The sequence below is a fragment of the Scomber scombrus genome, chromosome 13, assembly GCF_963691925.1.
Source record: "Scomber scombrus chromosome 13, fScoSco1.1, whole genome shotgun sequence".
Lineage (NCBI taxonomy): Eukaryota > Metazoa > Chordata > Actinopteri > Scombriformes > Scombridae > Scomber > Scomber scombrus.
Window position 1 is genome coordinate 24,790,848 of NC_084982.1, and position 23,160 is coordinate 24,814,007.

General features: G+C 38.1%; 1 protein-coding gene across 1 annotated transcript in view; it reads right to left on the reverse strand.

The window, feature by feature from the left end:
• tfpia (tissue factor pathway inhibitor a) overlaps positions 1 to 20,986 on the reverse strand; it is a 39,945-nt gene extending 18,959 nt beyond the window's left edge. Inside the window, exon 1 of the mRNA XM_062431954.1 lies at positions 20,829 to 20,986. Coding sequence (XP_062287938.1) covers positions 20,829 to 20,916 — 88 coding nt within the window. The 5' untranslated portion in view covers positions 20,917 to 20,986. The remainder of the gene's footprint in view (positions 1 to 20,828) is intronic.
• Positions 20,987 to 23,160: the final 2,174 nt, after the last annotated feature.

The window sequence follows — 23,160 nt, forward strand, 5'->3', positions numbered from 1 at the left end:
TTCTTCCTGTCAGGGCTGATAAGCCGTAGCAGATTGGGTCGTCTAGCTGGGTAGATATTACACAGCGACACAGGCCATCTGAGTCTTTTTGGTTATGTAAACATACCTCATTGCTGAATCTCACTGAAAAAACTTTACACAGAAATAACGACATGTTGAGATTGTTTCTCTTTTCTTTGTGATTGGATGCCTGAAGCTATCATGGATGCAACAGAATAATTTCTTTTGAGAGGCAAAAGTACAGACTGGGTTCTAATAAATAGGAATGTTAAATAAGCCAGAATTTCACTGACCAAGGATCATTTGATATTGATTTGTACTATTCTTTTCTGAGACAGACAAAGGTACAATAAGCAGTGTGTTCTTCAATTACTGGAGTCCAATATCTAGACAAAAGGCATTGTGGGTCAAAAGAAACAACCAGAGACAATGTTAAGGGCCAAATTAGTTTTTCTCTGCACTGAAACTAGAAATGGACATGCAAATGTGCACCTTATGGACACATGCATGCATAGTAGACTTGCTCTTACTCTTACTATATACTCTATGCACTGTATTGACTGCACCGTAGAATAGTCTGAGATTTAATTATGAGCTAAATTTGAAGCTCAATCCATCCCTGTATTGAACTTTTCTTGGTGTCATCAGGCAGTCCCTCTTATGATTTTGGCTGCTCAGTATTTTCATACTGTGATATAAAAGCATGTGATTTTGTATTACCTTGTGAACTGCAGCTTGGAGCAGCACCACTTTCAAACTGACTTTGTTACTGTGTCATGTCAGTTAACCAGTAACAGATCCCATTCATTAAAAAACAGACCTCTTTAAAACATGAATATGCTTTTAAATGAAATGTAAATAAACTTAGAAGATAGATAGAAGGTTGCAGTGTCCATTGACCAGTACATTCAGTCAACTGTATTGACTGAGCCTATTTACACAATACTGTAAAAAACCTTTAGGCACTTTAGATGTATAGATTCTTCTCCATCACACAGGCGTCTGATCGATCACAATTCTGCAGCATGACAACGACCCCAAATATAGAGCTAGAGTCATAAAGAACTATCCTCAGCGGCAAGAAGAACAAAGAGTCCTGCAACAGATGGATTCGCCCCCATAGACACCTGATCTCAACATTCAGTCTGGGCTTACTTGGAGAGACAGCAGCAAATTGAGATGACAAAATCCACAGAATATCCCAGATGCTTGGAACAACCTACTTTGTATGAAGTTAGTAATCTGATGAATAAAAACTATATGGCATTTACTTTTGGTGCCTAAAATCTTTTCACAGTACTTCGCACACACACACACACACACACACAAACAGAGAGAGATTTGATTTATATATATATGAAAACTGATTTGCATTTACAGATTTGCACGTATTAGCACATCTCTTATGACAGCTCTGAATGCAGAAACCTTTCCAAGCAATCCCCAAATTCATCCAAAACTCCAGATCTGTCATCTGGAATAAATATAGTCACACAAGGTGAATAAATATAGCCAAACAATGCATCAGCAAAACCCTTGGAAGAGAACCAACAAATCAACCAGGTCTTTGAAATATGGACGATGCTGAATATGGAAACAGCTTTTAGATGCGTCAAATTTCCATTGGCAGGTAGTCTCCTGAGTATTGCTGACAGGCTCAGCTCGGCCAAGATTTGCACATACACTTGGATAAAGATCTGAGTTACTCAATATCTGCACTGTGCCAAGTACCCCTGTAATTCCTAATCCGGGCAGGTTGAATCAGTTTGAGGCCCTGTCCCAGCTTGTTTAGTGTACCAGAAGATTATCCTGTATCTTCATTTCTATGCCCTTTAGCGAAACGGACTTAAGCATCAACTTCACAACAGCTATGAAGTAAAAAAAAAAAAAAAAAAAAAAACACAGAAAGAAAAGCCAACCAGTCATGGATGATTCTGTTAAAGATAAAACACCATCAAGCACACACTGTTATCAAGATGACAGTAACGTATGATGTCCTAAAAAGATGAGCTGAAGAAAGTGAGACAGATGGAGCAGGAAATAGAAAAAAAAGAGCAGTGCCACTGTTTTGACAGCTCCCATTTGTTTAGTCAGCTGCAGCCTTTAAACTTTACATTTCTCCCAACAGACTGAGTAGCAGTGGTGACAATCCTGAACCAAAAAAAAACAACCTAAACAAGGCTCACTGTAACTAAGGCAAGAATATAGTACATAACACAAGAATAACAATACAATACATAATAAGAATATTATGAAAAAAAGCCCTTGAAAACAGCTGGTAATGAGCTTAAGATTTGTTTTCTTTGTGTAAGAAAGGCCTACAGTACATCCAAGCAGCAGTTTGTAATTTGGCAACCTGATTATTGATATTAGTTTTAGTCCCAAAAAAAAAGCTTCATATAATTTACTTTTCATCAGTGACACATTTTAGTCTCATTGATTTCATATACTTTTAATTGGTGGCTCTTACATTTCATTAGCATGCTAGACTACATGTTTTAATAGTTTGTCTCAGTTGTTATGTGGCCACTTCTAGTCCAATTCTCAATGGATTGTAGATGAATTTAGACCATAAATCGTATAGGTGTTACATGTTGCTTTCAATGAATGGTAACATCAGAGACATAATGGTGCTGATTGCAAAATACTTCATATTAACAGTAGTGCAGCATTTATTTTCTTATATCAATAATATAATATTTCTTAACACCTTTCAGCATCTGGATCTAAATTCACATTCAAATACATGACTAATAATTTTGATTATTAATCATTGATTATTAATGATGTTTTTGTGAGAATGAGTTGTAAGTTCAAAGTGAGTCATATCCATGATTACTGTGTTATCATTCAAAGTAAACTTTACACCATCTGAAAATCTTCCATTCACTCATATCTGGTGATTAAACTTCTGACCATGCTGCAGTAATGTATGAGTGTACTCCAGGAAGTTTTAGTACACCATGACGTCACAGGTGGGTTAGGTTATAGGTGTTGCACACATCCTAGTGCAATAGACAGCATTGAAACTCTGATTTTCAGTCTGGTATTAGTTTAACCAGCAGAACTGAAATCAGCCCCACTGTGAACATTTTTAAATCCAGGTTAAAAACACTTCTCTTCTCCTGTGCTTATGATTGAGCTCTTTTAAAGCACTTTAAATGTTAATCTTTCATTTGCACTCTATGTCCTTTTGGTGATTTTAAAGCACATTTTTGTATGCTGCAACCTTATATTTAATGCTCTCCTTCTATTTTTCTGTGCTGGGGGGGGGGGGGGGGGGGGGGGTTAATTGTATGTTTTAATGTTTCCATGTGTTTACTATTATTGGGTTTTATTTTTATTTCTCAAATTGCATGTTTTTATGTTTTTTTTATTTCCAATTCTTACTGTTAAATGTTTATTTTATGTAAAGCACATTGAGTTGCCATTGTGTATGAAATGCGCTATATAAATAAAGCTGCCTTGCCTTGCCTAATTATTAAAATCATTATCGGCTGTTGTCTTAAATCATCTTCTAAATGTTCTAAAAACAAACAACTTGTTGAAGAACAATGATGGCAAATTAAGTCTACAATTAAGGTCCTCTGGGTTGAGGTTGTTGTATGATGAGCAGTTTGTAAAAGCCTCTGAGGCAAATATGTGATATTTAGTTATATAATCAAAATTGACTTGATTTCACTACAACAATTTGGCTGCCAGTTAGAATTATGTGGTATATCAAACAAACTGCACTGAACACCTCTGCAGTGAAGCTATGACAATTCTGTTTTCTTAATTGTTGTTATTTTAGTTTAACCAGTCATTAAAATGTGTGCCAAAGGATTCTCAGCATTGTCCCAAATCATGGTCCATTACTTTCAGTTGGTTACATAACAAGAACATACAATGCATTTAAACACTTGATAAAACCAGAAGCAGCATATTCAGGATTTGACATTAATAAAGTAAAATCAACTTAAGTGATCATCACACAACATTGTTCGGATTCAACACATGTATACAATCTTAAGGTCAACTCTATCAGTAGTCAAGTTAGTCACCACCGTTGCTAGTCGACACCCTTTTCTATAGTGACTCACTTTGCTAAATGGTTCTTGAAGTGAACAGTACAAATTCCTTTAAATTAGAGGGATGTTTGATTGCAACACTTGGTCCAAGTAATATGTATGTGCTTTGGTGAAGAAACCCAAAGGGTGCATCAAGTGTCAATGTAAGAGCCATTATCATTGATTACCAGAGCCATACCCTGAGGCCAGCGGACAAAGGGCTGAGGATGAGTCAGAGCCTGTCCCAAGGTTTTACAGTTGAACAAACGACGCTACCATGAGTGTATGTATTTGTGTGTCTTGGTATGTGTGATATTTTTAAAACATGTATTTGTATGCATTTGTTTTTGTATGTGGGTTTCAAGGTTGTCATTCTATTTAAAATACCATAAAAGGAGCTCTGAACAGAGTAATGTATTGACCCAAAAACTCAACTCTTGCTGTTTGGAAAAAGCAAGGGTTTTAATAAAATTCAAGGACTAAACATTCAAAATGGTTGATTTCTTCTTTCAGCGTACAAACAAAAAAAATCTTGTTTTGTAGAATGCTGCATTGTGGCTTATGTTTAACCTAAATACTGTTAGGTTAGCAAGTTTCTATCTGTCCATCTGACTACAGTTAGCAATACCAAAAGTGACCATTAAATCCAGCTGATCATTCAACAGCTGTCTCATTTTTTGCTGTAATTGAGAACCATATGTTGGCAGACACTTCTCAGCTCATGACAAGTGTCTCCCAACATATTTATCAAAGATATTGACAAGACACAGTCATCTGTCAAGAGGCCAAGTAATACGGTGTCACTGTGTGTCATGTGTCATGTCTTGTAGGCTGGCCTCCAAACGAAGTCTGAAAGATGTTTCGGCAAAGATATTTCCTCGCTTGCAGAGTGACTGCTTCCAAGAGCTTGACAGGAGAGTGAGTATGTGAGTGAAACTGAATAAATAAACGAAGGCCTGTTACTCATCTCATCAAAAACATACGTGGGTGTTTAATTTTTTCAAAGGAAAAGGATTCAAGGATGATGACTTACCAATAGGTTTGCCAAATCTATCTCAGGTTATCTTTATGCATTGCCCAGTAAGATGCAAGCATCCTCTAACCAGAGCCAGTTTAAATGACCTAACCTCTAAATCTGCTGGTTAATGCTGATTTTGTTTGAGATGGTAAACTGTTAAAAATGTGACTATATAGATTACTGTATTTGCAAGAAATTGAATCTGGTGTCTTGTTTTTTTGTTTAAAGTGTTTCCTACCTTCAAAATGTCTTGTTTTCCCAAATCTTTACTAATCTAGGCCATTTAAATATAGATAATATGCTATGTACAAGTATGTGGTATTTCAAAAATGTTGGTTGTTTATTTAAAATCACATCTATAGCCAGACCTCTGGTTCGAGAAACACCATTAACAGTATTTTATTTTGTATAGAACAGATGCAGAGAAGAAAAACAACTCTATTATACCACTATTATATTTGTTCAAATGGAATACAAAATCATGTCATAATGATAAACGGCTTATTTTTTCTCTTTTACTCGCATTTTTACCATTTTTACTCCACAGTTCAAATAAAGTTCAGAAAGAAAACTTGGACTGCTGCGTCGGGTCAAACTTGTGAGCACTGTGGTTAACATATGCAAGTATTGTGAAACAGGGGATTTGCTTTAGATTTTACGATAGGGGATTCTGAGAAATTGGATGAAATACAAGAAGAGTGAACATCTTGTCACAACACTAAAAAGAAGTAAGGGGGAAGATATCACGGTCGTGTGAGTGACTACAAAGCTTCTAATGTGCGGACGAGCCAAAAAAACTGTGATAGCAAACCCGACATTGGCTTTTGAGCCGTTATAGAAAGATGACCTCGTTCCCGCAGTAATCTTGCATACAGCACTTCCATGGCACTTCATGTGAGGAGATCAAAGTGGGTTTAAAGTACCATCCAAAGCACTTTCTCCAGCATATCAAAGGAATCTCACTGAAACATGGACACGCTCATGCCTCCAGGAGAAATCTGTTGCTGTTTCTATGAACAATAAAGCTTTGAGAGCCCACATTGCGTGGTTGAGAGATGGACTGGGGGCTACCCTGAAGACTGAGCCACCTACTTGTGTTAGGGCAGCTACAGGCTTAGTCCTGTATGGCTCAGTACATAGAGCATGACACAAACTCTTCAAGATTGGCGGTTGGATTCTTCCTAGAAACCTCCCATATGGAAAAACTTGGCACTCATGGTACAATGACATGAAAGATCATACAATATCTTTTACCATAAACTTGACCTGCAGATCTCTGTACAAACCATCATGTATTTTATCAAGTACTGCTAAAAAAGATTGCGACAGTGCTCTCAGTTTTACCCTAGTAGTGCTGCAGGGAAACCTTCTTAATTATCTAAAAGGCTTGTGAGATCCATGCATTTTTAATCAGAGCCTGCTTGTTGGTGTGGCAGGTGGTAAGGGAGGAGGGATGCATTGAGTGAATTAATTGTTGCTCCACAATTCGATAGCTTTTGTAGTCCCATTTGTCCGTGCCAGGCGAGATTTCATCTCGGCTTGCCTTTTTCCAGCGACAACCTCTTAAGGTGTTTTTGTCTTGCTTTTGCTGGACAGAAAAAATGTTTAACTTTCTGTCTGTCTTTTTGTGGCTTGAACTCTCTTTTCTGTATCTAGCAGCTGCAAACTTGAAAAGGTGTTTTTTTTTTTTTATCAGATCCAACTCACTTTTCTCCAACGTCAGCTCAGTGGTGGAAATTTACACACCCTCCCTTTGCAACGACATTATCTTTTCCTTGCTTTATCTTACTTGAGCCCCTACCTGTTTCCCACTTGCTCTCGATAACAGAACAATAGTGTGAACCAGAAATCCCTCTTGCTTCAGTGATTCTGCCAAATCCTCGCTTTGACATTTGCAAAGTCCAAGCGCTGCCCAACCAAACAATCCCACTCAATGCCAATTAAGAGTCTGTCTCGGCTGGTTTTCAGCCAATCAATTGTACAAAGTGGATTTCCTGGACTACGCTCTAAGGGGGGTGTGTGATTAGATGAGCTGCAGGTTGGTGACAGATGTCCCCAAACTTGTCATGCCTTTGCAAGAAATCAAGCATGCATCTGTAGGAGCAAAATGGTGTCTGGCTCTTTCTTCTTCTTCTTGACAGAAGATGGCAACTTCTCAGCCCAGAAGGAGCATATGGCAAATGATGACGTGGACATACGTTTACCATAAGTCGCACAGGCCTCAAGGGGGAAGAAGTACCAAGACACCATCTGCCAAACTGAGGGAGTCCCAATTATAAAACATTGAGTGAATTATTCATTGCATCCCTAGCAATAACAACCGAATGATTCACAATAACAGAGGTGTTCAAACCACTCATTTAAAATGCTTGGAAAATCTGTTTCAAGTGTGCTTCAAGGAGCAGAGAACAGAGGAAACAGAAGAGAGAAAAGATGCAATGGAAATCAGTCCTTGGCTAGCCGGACAATATGATTAAGGGGGAGTGAATTTTTAACAAGTACTTTAGACCTGACAGTAAAATATTTAAGTGTTCAGTTGTGTTTGCTCTGTGGAATGTCTATGGAGCTTCAGTGCCAGTGCCATCTGCTTCTGAATATCTATCTCCTGTATATAAACCCTGTGCAGATTTGTTTGTTTATCCAGCTCATGTACCAAATGATTTATTTGTCTCAGATCTTTAAGACTTAAATCACACTAAGCTCCTTTTTTATATTTGTGTTGGATATTAGATTATCTCAACCAGAGATGTGAGGAAAATCTCATTGTACACTAATTTCCTGCATGCAATTACAACGTAAAGTGGATGAAACTAAGCTGGAGTAGAATTTCTGTCCAACACATCCTGGAAGAAGGACAACACTGGAGCGATCAAACATAACAGTCCACACCACCGAAGGGGACAATCTCAAAGCCTTTTAGGGCCGATATAATGAGTGGCTGCACCTGTGCTGGCGTCTGCCCTCTGACACTGTTTGTTTAAGACACTGACCCACAAAAATGGGAGACCAGCCAAGCCTGCAGCATTGTAGGTTATTCACTCTCACGTGCTGTGGTGGTGTTGTCATCAGGAGCCACCAGACTGATCATAACTCTGATTCTCTCCAAGAGAGCAGCACTCAGAGGCAGTGGTGGGAACACACATGCCTACGGTCTTGGTCATCATGATGTGTATTCATACCAGACAGCACAGAGGGCAAAGTTCAAACAAATTAACTGCAACGTGAAATGGATGGAAATGCCATGTAGAAACCAGCCATACCTCATTATATATATAATTTCAGACACAGCTATTACATTACACTGTTGGACAGTGAGTTATGTGTCCTTTTTGTCACCTTGTGCTGGTGTTCATCACACTGGAAATCAATCCTAATTACAGCATACACACAAACACATTTTAAAACAATGCATAAGGGTCGCTCGCCTATGTAGCACACACATAGCATGGAAAGTAATCTCATCCAATTCACTGTCAGTAGTGCATCCATAAGTGGCAGTGAAGATATATTGCACAACCATTAGGGCAATGTAATGCTCTGGTCTTAAGTAGCTTGACTTCTACTTAGTCTATACTGAGGGAACATCAATGTTCTACCAAACAATAAAAGCTTGAATAAGATATAAAGGAGATGCATACTGTAGTGCATATAGAGTTCCTGGAAAGGTGAATAATCTTTGACTCCTATTATTTTCACTGAAAAAGCGATCAGAAAAGCAATTTAAGATTTTAATTATGCTGACTAATTATAACAAGAAGATATTTTATCTTAGTATACTTTGAAGAAACTATCACCCAGAACCATTCCTCTTCCACTTACTCATATTCATATTCATATCATTCATTTATTCTCGACCACTCATTCAAACAATTGGTTTGAAACATGACAAAAATGTTCACACGAAGGCGCAATATTAGCCCTTGAGTGTTGTTGCATATCTGCTCGAAAATCTAATCGGTTTCTTCAGGGTTTCACTTTTCAAATCTTAAAACACCCATATTTCAGTCTTTGCAAAAATGTGATATTGTGTTATCTCATTGCAATACTATGAATTCAGTATGAATTCGATATAAGCCTTTTCCCATCTCTACCATCACACCATTGCAATGTGTAAGCCGTGTCACTCGCAGGAAATCACATGATTCCTGCAGGATAGGACCACACATAGGTTTTTCAGGAGCAGCCACTGAGACCATCACCCATTAAATAATAAAAACCTGTTGTTTTTCAAATTGCAAGCATCACATGTTGACAAATTGAAGTTTTTGCATGACTGTTTTCTTTCCTAAATAAATCTTCAATACTCTAAATACAATAAAGCTGTCATTTTTCATATTTTGAATGGACTTTCAATCACTTTACAGCTGCAGCCGTGAATGTTTGTGTCTTCGCCTTCTCTCCTTTGATGTGGATCTGATTACACAGCTGAATCAATGGAACAGACAGAAAGCAAGACCAAGTGGCTCATTCCCCTTCTGTACAAATGTCATCCTCGACTGGTTGTACTGTAGATGCACTCTTGATTAGTTGAGAGGATCGATACTGTAGTCCTTTCCTGTGATGTAGGTTATCATTCAAAGAATACAAACGAGAAAAAGGGGGGAATGCTTCTTTCATTGGCAATTGGCAAGTTTCAGTGAGACTGAGTTTGGTTTGACAGCATGCTTTCCTGTAAGGGATTAACCCTGTTGCTGATGGGTTCACACATAGGAAGCAAATGATTAACATGAAATACACCTCAAGTTAATCTTCATATGTTCCTGCCATTATTGTAGAATTCGCATCAGAAAAGATTATGGAAGAGTCACCAGCTTTGTAGAAAAAGGTGGATACTGAAAACAGTGCTTATTTTAAGCCTAGAAAGGTTACTGATTTAAACAAAACAAAACAAAAACAAAAACCTTTTGTCAAAACACAGCAAATACAGTTTTAATGACTGAAATGTTGTTTTGTCTCATAAATGATGCAGCAGCAATTTATTCAGTCTAAAATGAGAGGAGAACAAAGAGGCCATTTTTGACATATCTGAAGTGTTACAATTACAGAGGAAAAAAAACAACAACTTTTATGTAGAATGTGCAGGAATTAATGTTTTCTATTGAAAGAAACCAACATGATCAGAGCTGTGTTTGTGTGTTTTGTGGGCTTCGTGATAATAATGTTGGAAGTTGGGAAGGAGAAGGGCAAATTTATACTGTGTTTTACATGTTTGTTTTTTTAATGGCAGTTGCCGGTGCTGCACCAATCAATGTACTTATGTACTTACGTACTTATGTCTGGACTAATTACCATATATTTATGCCACTCAGATTTCCTCTTTTGTTGGGAAAGTACCTATCCTGAAATAGGAGCTAAGAAAGTCCCTCAAAACGGAATTTAAACAATTATTGGCACTCCCAGTTCCTCTGCACCAAAAGTGATTTCAGTTCATTCTTTCTTTTATTCCTCAGAGTTTTAGTATACACTACTGGCATTTGCTGCTGTGTATGAGAACAGAGCTTACACTTTGCCTTTTAGGAGAGGTAATTTTCTCTGTCATGTAATACCAATATATATATTAGAGTGAATTTTTGTGGCAGCGCTGACATAACTTTGAAACTTGCTTGGCAATTTCTTACACTCCTTGCCAAATATATTCAAAGCAAAGAAACACAATAACGCCTTTACATATCTCAAGCCATATTCCCATTTTAAGCATCTGTACATTGCTTATTTCTAGACTGACTTAACATAACTCTTATCTTCCACAAGTTTGGTATCCTGTAAGACTCATAACTTCCTGAAACCTCCACCCTTAAATAAAGCGTACAGTTATCGTCTGTACGACTCATACAGGAAATGTTACCATACCCTTATCCATCTGCAGATGGTCAGTTCAAATGTCTTGCAAATACTTTCCAGGCTCAGAAAAGATACTAATTAATGTGTGAGTCATGAAGGCAATATGACAGGACTACATCCCTAATTAGTGTCACTTTTAGTGTCATTCACCCACGAATGCAAAATATACAAAATGTAAAATATTCATCCAGGCATATGTCAAAAATTCAGAAATTGAAGCTTCTTGTAAGCTACAGAGATACACTAATAATGTATCCATCACTGCAGACTCCTCTGTCCACAGACTGTCCTTTAAGATGCAGCACACTGTGCATACAGACAACAAGCAACATTTTAACAAAAGGTTTACTTTGTTTTTGCTTCGGGAATAATTAAAAACACCCCAACCAGAAAGTAAACACAGCATTCCCTCAAGTTATACAATCACTATTTGAGCCAATTTTTAATGAACCAAAGTGTTTCAAGTTTATTAAAGTAGAGAAATGAGCCTTCATTTAAAGTAATCTGGCTCCCATCAGGGCAATCAGTGTAAATTTACACATTAAAAATTCTTACATCAGACACAGCATCCATCATTTATTCTAGTCTTATCGAAACCACTCCTGTCTGAGTGATTACATTTGAGTGAAACAGTTTGACCTTTCACCTGCTCTTATCAATCTAATCTGTGATCTTTTTTATTCTTTACAATCTGTGTTCATAATGGGATATTATGCCAAAGTGCAGCATGCTCTCAGCTCAAACTGAAATCAAAAGGAGTCATTGCCAACTGTAAAAAAGGGAACCATTCATAGCAAATGGTTTTCAAGTTGGTGGAAAAGGCTCTGGTATTTGAGAGAGCTATCAAAGAATACAGACAGAATATTCTATTTACAAGAGCTAATTCTCCTATAATAAGAATAAATGATCATTAATCTTAGTTAAAGCTACAATATAAAATACTGCACAATGAGGAGGTTGGGGTGCTGCGACCACATACTACACTGTCATCATGAACAGTAGAGAAGAAGGTTATAATGTCCATGCTGAACACTTGAATGAATATGATTGGATGTTACCGACCACACAAACTGTGAATGAGCCAATGATTTCATATTACAAAACAGCTGATGTCAATCAGTAATACAAGCAAGACTAAGAAACGATGTACTTTAATTATTCATGCTTCACTTCCTTTCTGGGATGACATGACATGCACTGTGAAGCTGCAACTTATGAATATTTTCATTATCAGTTAATTTAGATTGTTTTACTTAAAATAGTGAAAAATGTCTATCACAGTTTCCCAGACCCCAACGAGAAATCCTCAAGTGTCTTGTTTTGACCAATCAAATCTCTACAGGCGATAGAGCACAAGATACACAGATTATCCTGCGACTCATGCTCCTCTGAGTGCATTTGTCATCTCCCTTGCTGTGTCAAGCCCGAGTGGACAGCCACTTTCTCACACATGACACATCTTCACCATACTACAATGCAGTCGCCCTTTTATCAGGAAGTGGGAGGCTTGATGCTCTGAACAAATTTCCCTGGAGCAAAGCCTTCTATTTGAGATTTTTTTCTTCTTCTTGTGAACATGTTGAGTTACGATATATTCAAAAAAGATTGAAGTTCACTGAATAACTTATTGGTATTGTCATCTCCCCCGTATTGTCTTTGTTTCATTACACTCCCTCGCACCCAGACCACTCGACTTAACAAGCAGCCTAAACTCAAATTTCTGCTTTTATACACCAAGTTTCCCTTTATTTTATATTACGCAGCAGATGAATCAGCATGGACTTTTGAACTCTACAGGATGTGGCTCTCTATAGTTGAGCAAAAAGTTGTTCCGTGTCAATTAGGTTACATAATATAAGTGTCATAATGAGGCCATGACTCCCACTCAGTTATGGGGCATCCTTATCCAGTCGTGTGCTCATATACAGTATGAGTAATCATTTTATACTATACTGTAAACTCACTGTATGGTGTTTAATTAGTGTCAAGACTCATGCACATAAAAACCAGGCCCGTGCACATGATAAGAGCAAACAGAACAGTATCTAGGAGCAGTAAACTAAACTGAACAATATTTCACAGTTGTTTTTTTTTTTAAATGCAGATTTACCCACATTAGACAGATCAGAACATGTACTCTGTAAAGATTGTATTTCCAAGGGTAAAAATAACACTTTTTATCTTTCTTTTTAAGAAAGTGGAGCTCCACATAGCCATAACAAATGAAATAGAGAGACGTGAAATTGTGCTTTGAATTCCTAGCTGCAAGATCAGTGAAATAAGAATAAAGGTGTCACAATTCTGAAACTATGTTTTCATAAGTCTGTAAAGTCTTCTTGGTAATCTAGTCCAGATTTGACAAGTGTAACGATAGTGGTTTTTGATCTGGATATGGTGTAATGTAGTCAATATGGAGAGATATGGTTCTGTCTGAGGTTTCTTCCTGTTAAAAGGGAGTTTTTTCTTGCCATTGTCGCTAAATGCTTGCTCATGTGGGAATGTTGGGTCTCTTTATAAATTAAAACTTGAAGAGTACGGTTTAGAACCTGCTCTATGTGTAAAGTGCCTTGAGATAACTTTGTTGTGATTTGGCGCTATACAAATAAAGATTGATTGAGATTGATTGAGATATCCATGAAATTGTTTTAATTAGCAAAATAAAGTTTCACGACAATGTCTAACGCTTTTTCACAAGTGTAAGTGGTGTAAAAATACAGAATCAGCCACTAAATATCTTTATTTATGTTTCCCTGTGTTCTCTCAGGCGACTGTCTGTCAGTAAACAAAAAGCCAATCGAAGGCCATGGTTGGTATTCCAAGTCACCGATTAAAGCAGTTCCAAAATATCAAAAGTCAACTTTCAGAGGGTCAGTCTGCTCGTATCATGTGCACATGCCTGGTTTTTATGTGCACAGATTTTGAGGATAATTAAACACCATATAATTGCAAAGTGTTTAAATAATGAAAGATAAAGTCAGAGACACCGAACACATGACAACTATACTACCAGTGTGGTAGCTAGAGGCATCACCTCAAGCAGTTTTCAACCCCTTGCATGTAGGAAGTACAATAATCCACAGAGGCAGCACACTGGGAATGTCAATACTAGGCCACATGCACCAATGATCAGGAAACTAAAGAAATAACTAACACCACTTTGAGAGCCGCTGTTAATGAAAACAAAAAGGGAACAAATTGCTCAATTCCACTGCTATTATTTCACCCATGCAGCCTACCGAAGCACAAAGATAACAAATGGAGTTATCAGCACTCACAGATAAGTGTATATCACTTTAATGATGCACTGTAGCACAAAAAACGGACGTGTTTCAGCCCGAGGCTTTCCTCAACGTTACTGCACTGTTTTCAGTAACGCTGATGAAAGCCTAGGGCTTGAATATGTTTAATGGTGCAAAAGCATCACGATGACTTTGTGTCCATTTGGAGCATCGTAAAGTTCTATATTTCACAGTACCTGAGTTTTCAATTCAATAAATCTGTGTCAACATTTTAGCAAAATCTTTAATGATTAAGCAGCATACTTCAGGAGATAATCATTCTCAAAGCTGCTTTACTAATGAAAAAAGACAAAACATAAATGGAAATCAAGCCTAACTGAAAGCTCAAGCAGTTCAGCATTAGCAGTTGTTTGCTGAATTCAATATTAAGTTTCTTCAACTTACTTGAGTAAAGTTTACGCTCTGATAGTATTAGTTCAATTAAGCTTTAAGTCAGCCTGGTAACTCACATTTATTTTTTATGTTGAAACAACTTAATATTTTAAAATGTTATTCATTCATATTTTTACTGCAGTCTGCTCTCTAATTTAGTTTTCTCTATTTAATTCTGATGTGAGTAGCTGAAACTGAAAGTGTATATTATGTTATGGAGACATGTGCAACGCTTAGGCTATTAATTATCCATGACAGTTTGGCAGCAACCCAACAGGAAACGCTGTGCACAGTGCAGCATTTTCAGTATTTATGGGTCATCGAGTCAAATCTCTTCAGCTCTTTCCCTTCAAGTCTCAAAATAAGTTGAGTCTTCATGCAGCCAAGTCCTAATTTAGTCTACAGCTAAACTAACTAAGAGATAATTAAATGAATAAGAAAGAGAAACTAAAACCCAAAAATACAAATTAAAACTGAAGTAAAACTAACTAAGACTGAACAACTACCATACACAGAATTCAGAAACTAAACTCAAATAGAAAGTGAGAATAGATGCATGCCTGTACATGCAGAGAAGAGACAGAGAATAAGAAATTGCATCATTTGGAGACAATTTCTGCAGTTTGATTCATTAGTAGTCTGTATTATAGCGCTGGTATCGCCCCCAGACAGAGCAAACGCTTTTGCTGCAGTCTAAATTGCTTCTAGGTGAGATTCATATTGAGAGGAAACCAACATTTTCTCATTAAAGAAACTAGGTTTGCATGCTGGTGAGTGGAGAAAACATTAGGTAACAACTAATAATTGGCGAGGCAAAGGAGTGTCTACACTTTTCAGTTATAGGTGTGTTTATCTAATGGAGTCAAATGGTTTTTAGTGACAGTTTAGAAAAGTACTTTTCTGAAGTCTACTTCTTACTGCAAATGCTAATTAAGATGGCACATGCTGCACTGTATCCTTTCTGTCTATGGCCCGAGGCTTCCTAATAAAAGGACCACTTCAAACAGCAAGTGAGCATCTAATTAAATTTCTCCACAAATTAATGAGACACAATGTTTATGCCTCCGTTAGACGATTAGTGAAGTCTACCAACACCATGCACCAATGATACTGATGTTTAGTTTCAAAGAGTCTGTTATTATCTTCCGGTGGCACTGCTCTGCTTGCTTACGTGCTACTGCATTTTATTTATTTTATTTGGACGTTTTAGTGCCGTATTGTAATTGTTTTAATAGTTGTTCGAGTTTGTGAGAGTAACATTAGGTCGAGCACTTCGTGGCAACTTTAGTGCAAGTTCTCCCCCTTACAATTTCTTACAACATGCCAAACAGTTCTAGCGTGCGTGGCGACTCAGCTACCTATCTCTTACACCAGAGAGACACTGCTGTCGCTCCGCTCTGTTAAATTAACTCCCTAGACGGACCCGCAGCTGTGAAAGTGCAGCCTGAACGATCGAGACATCAGTGGAGAAGAAGCAGACAAAGGGGGATAAGAGCGGCTCAGACAATGGAGAAACACACCTCTATTGCCCTCTATGATACTCCGCAATGCAAAGTCATTCTCATTCAGAAGCAAAATGGAGGAACCCCCGATCAACACAAGGGCATGTTTTAAATAAAGTGAATCAAGTGTCACGGTGCTCACAGAAACCTAGCTCCACAAGGATCATATCCCCTAGTTCCTGCTTGAAGTTGACGGTTTCTCTCTCATCTGTGCAGACTGAAACAAACCACCAGGGAAGGACAGGGGTGGAGGCGCCTGTGTGTTTGTTAGTAACAACTGATGCAAACAATAGACAGTTAGAAAAACTGTCTGTAACCCCAATGTTGAACTTCTTCTTCTAAGTATGACGTAGTTTTACCTCCCGAGGGAGTTTGGGAACATTATTTTCTGTGTGGTCCATGTTCCACCCAGCAGCAATGTGGTGAGAGCAGCAGCCCACATAGCAGACTGTGTTCACCATCAGAACACCTGGGGCCCCTATTTAATTCTGGGTGACCTTAACCACTGCAAACTTGAGCTTTCTCATCCTGGTTTTGATATATGTATTTGTTGCTTTGATGTATCAATCAATATCAACATGTACAACAAGATTTTACACAAGTTATGGCAATGTTAAAACAGCTTAAACAGCTAAACCCAAACCACCTCTGGGAAACTCTGACCACAACACAGTACATACCTACATACAAGACTGTGTTTAAACACAGCAAACCACAAGTTAAAACAATATCAGTGTGGTCCAAAGATAGCAAAAAGATACCGAAAGAATGCCTCATGTGCAGTAACAGGAATATTTTTCACAATGCAAATGTAGATGAGGCGGCTGAGACGGTAACTGGTTATATCAACTTTTGTGTGAATAGCATAGTCATCAAAAAAGGACATTACGGTGTATTCCAACAACAAACCACACATAGCAAAAAAGTGAAGGATTGTATCAATAGGAAAGAGGCAGCTTGCAGTTGGGACCACATGCAGTTTAAAAATGGTACGAAAGGATCTTGATGAATTGTTTGAGAGGTCAGAAGGCAGCAAAAGGACATGATAGAACAAAATGATTAACATGAAACCAAGCAAAAGTCACCTGATCACCACAGATGTTGTCAAGAAAGCCAACAAACAGAATGAATTTTACCTCAGGTTTGAGTCAGATAGAGATCATTTCAAGTGGCACCAGGTCAGTAGTGGACCAACACATTGTCCAGTCTCTGCTACATCAGGTGTGTACCAAAAATTCTACAGGCCCCAATGGCATTTGTTTTTTTGCTGAGGACTTCTGCAGAGGAGTTGACTCAAGCATGGTGCCAGGTTTTCCTTAGGCGCCAGCTGTAGCCCAGAGGTAGCAGGCTATCCACTAATCAGAAGGTCGGTGGTTCGATTCGGCTTGTCCAGTCTGCATGTCAAAGTGTCCTTGGGCAAGATACTGAATCCCAAATTGCTCCCAGTGTGCAAGTGTTTGTGAATAAGCATTAGAAACTCCTGCTGATGAGGAGGTTGGCACATTGCATGGCAGCCTCTGCTATCAGTGTATAATTATGAGTGAATGCTGGCATGTAATGTAAAGCGCCGATAGGTCGAAAGACTAGAAAGGCTTTATATAAATGCAATCCATTTACTATTTACTTATGCAAGCCTGCTTTTTGTTGTTTTGAGTCTACTTTTAACACTGTGCGCTCAGCCTCATCTATTGATTCAGAAAATGAAGCAGGTGATATAATCTCTTTGCTGACAGAATGTATCCAGCATGTAAAGGTCAACAACACCCTCTCTGACCAAGGCCGTAGCCAGGATTTTTCAAATACCGAGGTCAAAAATGAGACTACAATTTAAATGACTGTTAGGCTTAATCCATGATGTATTTATACTGCTTTCTTGCTGTGCATTTTTCAGTCATGGTCATTCTTGTGGTCCAGTTCTTTCTTATCATTTCCAATTGTGCAACTTAAATCAACTCATATTTCAGTATTCTAAAACTTCCATGGTTGTATATTTAATAATTATAACTGCAATATATTATTTTCTTTGTTTGTTCTTAAAATGTGGAATGGAGCACGGCCTGCTGGGAAAGGGAGAAAAGGGCTCATCCAATGAATGAACAGTTTGCAAAATCGGGTCAAGTCCAATTCACAAATGTAGACAACATATTTCTGGCGATTTCAAGGCTTCACTCCACCGCTGGCTATAGCCGGATACTTTCGTTTTGACATGGCAGGGGAATCTTCAAGTACGTGTCACATGACGGTCCGTTGATGCAAGGATAATTTTCTCGTCGGCTATTTTCACTTCACAATTAAACAAAACTTCAAGAAAAAAATACAGAGGACATGACCTCGGTGTCCTCAATGGTAGCTACGGCCAAGTTAGTAGAGCTCCGATATTTTTCTGTTGACCCTCACCATTGTCATCATCATCACCATCGTCTTTCATCACTTTATTCTTACAGTTGGATCACATCAGGGTTTTTATATGTTTGTGGAACAGCTGCTTGTCAGTCATTTTTGATTTTTTCATTCAAATAAACTGCAGTAAAAACGTCATCTGGACTTTAGTATGATTTTGTGGACGTGTCAAAGATAAGAGCCTAATAAGTCTCTCAGCGGCCTTTTGGAAAAGTAGTCGCTACAACATACTTACATTCTCTGATGACTGCTATCCTTAGTTTATTATACAGTGCCAATGATACTTCAGCCTACTACAACTAGCATTTTGTTCATTGGTGAACAAAACAGATGGTGTTTGAGCCTGAGGTAGTCAGGGTCAAACACCTGACTACACAGCCCAGTGATTATCCACAACACTCCCATTAATCAGGTATGGTCTCTTATGAGCATCTTGGTGTCCATATTGATATGTTTATCTGGTAAGCCCACGTTGACAGCCTATGCTTCACGCTTCAGTCTAATTGGAGAGCCTAATCATGTATGGGACAGAGGCATGTTATAGTAACCTTTCAGTACAGTTAAAATCTAGCCTTGGCTGTCTTGCTCAGACCACCATGAAGGTCAGAGAGAAAAAAGAACAACACTTCCCTTCAATCTATATTCAAGCAGTCTACGCTCAGAGGAGCAGAGAATATTAGCTGATGCATCCCATGTCCTCAGAGTCAAGAGTCAATAATTCTATTGTCATTATGCAAGCACAACGAAAAACAAAAAACCTTCCACCCTGAGCATGAGCTGTTACCCTCTGGGAGACAGAATAGGGTACCCAAGTAGTGACTCAATAGTTTTAAAAACTCATTCACCCCTTTTTTTCTTCAATAGCAAAGTCATAGTATGAATCACAGAGACTATAGGGATTTGTTAGGAAGGACCACTTGTGCAATATATTGTTTTAAAGCTTTTATTAAGGGCACTTGAATGTATGTACTTATGAATAACTAGTATGTGGCTGCCCAGAGCTCAGTATTGCCCCAGGCCTTACTAAGGGGTTAATCTACCCAATCTAACACACAATCTAACCAAGCATGAAGCCAAGTATGAAGCATGAAGAGCAAGCCAACCTGTCTTAGCTCATAAAGGACCTTAACAAAGCAGTACTTTTAACACAAATATACTTAAAGGCTTCATAGGGGACTAAGTGCAATTAAGTAATTTAAAAACAATACTCACAACAATTGTATTTATTTTTAAAATGACAATAAAATGTTTTTTTATCTCAATCCAAAGATTTTCAGCCTTCATTCTCTGTTATGAATTATCCTCATAGACTGTCGGTCCTTCCATTCAGGGAAATGCATAGTGTAAAACAGGCTGTATTTCACTGACAGATAAGAAAATCGCAGACATTGACATTAAAGCAACACAGTGAATATTGCAACCTCTCCACTGCCTTCAGCCAATATCTGACCTAACATACTTCAATGGCCTTTCCAGACTTTCCTCTTAAGAGCATAGCTTTCATTAGTGAAGTCGGACCAGCACAGTATTTGCTCTCAGGGATAGAGGAATGGTAGAAGAGTAGAGTAGTATAGTTTCTCATCCACTCGGGAGCAGACCCCTATGCCTCTCACTGCCTGTTGGGTCTCTGATATTCAATCCCAACAGACTCATTTTCGCCTGCGAAGCTGTTGTTGGGACATGACAGGACAGGAGGAGGTGCCAAGCGGTTCAGGTGTTGATCATGGCCGGTGTGAGAACTGCTGTCGGTGTGGACTTTGGCCCTGCCTGACACCACAACTCTCCCCCTCACTAATAAGGACTTAAAGGGCCTCCAACACAACAAAACGAGCGCAGTATAGTGGCTCAGCTGTGGTGTTGACACGGACAGGATTCCAGTAAAAGCTGAATGTAATAGAATATGGGTCCGGTATTATCAGTGTGTGGAGTATTACACATTATCGATCCATGCACGATCCTGTATTTACTATTTTTTAAAGGTGTTTGCCTTTTTTACGCGTCACTTTGAGGCGCAAATATTTAGTTGGAAAATGTTTTTACGCTAAAAAAAGAAAAAATGAAAAAAAAAAAGATAGCAACGCAGTTACGCTGAATATCATGAAAATATTACGCACTGCATTATAATTCCAAAGTTATATCATAAATTAAGTGAAGCAAGGATAAATAGCCCCATAGTGTGAATATATAGGCGACAAACTTAACACTCAGCTTCCAGTTACGCACGCGTTTCGGGACGAAAACTTTCCCATAAACTGTGACACAGCTCATACTGGTTGTAAAACACGGTGGACACAGTAAAAAAAATTATTAATCTTCACATACATGTATTTTTTTTCAAGCATCTTACCTCCTCTATCTCTGCTGCAAGAGCCAAAAGTGGCGACACAGGCGAGTGAAACGGAGCACAAAATCCACCACTTGTTGCTTTGAGCCATGCTGTTGAACGGGGCGCTGATCCACACTGAATGTAAAGTTAAGAGGAAAACTTCATCAAGTTGAAGGGCTGAAGTTGTGTATGTGTGGGTGCGTACTTCCGTCTGATAACACTGTGCCAGTCTGCAGACACTGTGAAATTGAAATTCCCTGTAATTTCCTGGATGGACATGTCCACAAAAGGAAATACAACGTTTCTCCTGACTCATATCTTAAATAAATACCAATGAATTATTTATTTATATTATGTTATTATATTACCCGTCTTCACCTCATATTATTTGTCACATGCCTGTAAGGTGTATGACGTGTATGCTATGGCCTAATAAAAATAATAGGACTGTGTACAACCTTCACAGCAGCATCTCAGTGGAAAACTTGATTCACAGACTCGCAGTCTGTTTCTCTCTCTCTCTCTTCCTCTCTGTTGAGACGCAGTGAACTGTAGCAAAACTGACCCCAGTATACATCTTTTCAACCCTCCACAACACTTTGAGGAGAAATTGTCATCTAAAGCCCATTACCAGGACTCAGCTGCATGTTTCATTCAAGAAAATTGTACCCAAGTCCTTTGGATGGGTTCTTTAAAACCCATTTCAACTCCTTCAGGTCTGAGGTCGGGACACATACTGTAATTGAATTTCAAGTTGGTAAATATAGACTGAAATTACAATCTGCCAGCTCCTTTGCGCCTAAAACCTTCAAGACTGTTAAATATAGCACATAACACACTATGTTAAATACAGATAATGTAACTGCACAAGTGCCCAGGTGTTGGATTTGAGAATAAAAATCCATTAATTTAATGTAATGAAAGCTACGTTATTGAAGTTTTTCCTAATCAGTCTGAAGATGGGTGTCATCTGCTGCACTGACTGTAAACTCCTCTGACACAAACTTGTGATTTGAGAATATATAAATAAAAGTAACTTGACTGGAATTCAGATGAAAGCAAATTTGCAATGATGTGTTAAAGTCACAGTGAACTGAGTATACTACTTACTAAGTATTAATATGACATATTTGTCAACAATTTTAACTTATTTGATATTATCATGATCATTATTATGATTATTATGATTATTATCATTATTATTAATATTATTATTATGAAATCAGCATTCACTTATATTTGTCCATAGGAAGAGTTTTAGTTGTTCTCAAATACATTATATATTAACAACTACATTATAGTGTGTTTTAAACCATTTATTATGTCTGTACACTGTATAGACATGCTAAATATGAGGTTGTAAAGCATTACCAATTATTTTCTTTTTCTTGAGGGGACTGAATGTGTTAATTACTAAGCTTTAGTGGTGCTGATGGATTTTGTTACCTTTCAACAGAGCCAAGCTAGCTGTTTCCCTCTTTTTCCAATCAATGTGCTGAGCTTAGTTAGCCTGCTGCTGGCTGCTGCTTCAAGTGCTATCAATCTCCTTATCTTATTCTCAGAACAAAAGCAAATAAGCCCAAACTTCAACCATATTGAATATTATTGGGACAATTTATTAGGCGAGGCGCCCAATCATCCCTTGTGGCTGAAAAGAAAACACCTTCATCATATAGGTTACTGCCTTGTTTTGAGCACCTTGGAAAAGTGAGACTATGTAGTTCATAAAGTATTTTTTAAGCAATCACATTTTCTGTGTATTACACTGCACTTTGCCACTTTCTGACTGTTCAGTAGTAGGCTATATTCAGTGTGTTGCTGGTTCAAACTTTTATCTTCAGTTCAGTACAAATCTATGCGAAGCGCCGTTAAAGACGAACCACCACACTGCACCTGAGTTAATGCATCATGATTGAATCTATGTCTTGAGCGATCTGTCAGTGAAGCTTCTTGCCAAAAAGTAACACGCTGTCTATCATAGCAGAGCAGCCTGTGCTTTCAGTGCCAATTCAGTTAGCTCAGGTTGCGGATTAAGTGTTAATGGTTCACTTGTACATGTCTGAACACCTCTACGCTGGCTGTTGTCAAATACTGTTTATACTGTTGCTCTTAAAGGAACAATGTGTAATATATTTACTGTATTACCTCATAAAATTATCACGATAAGTCATCAGAGATTAAGGAAACATGGTCAATTTAAATACTGGCTTCTGTGATTATAATACTCTTTGTTCTCTTTTGAAATATCTAATCTATTGCTGAATGTCTGTTTTAGTTTTTGCCTGTGTCTGCCTGCTGTCCATTCAACTTGATCACCATGATCAGGCACGTCATTTTAACATGTTAAAATGTG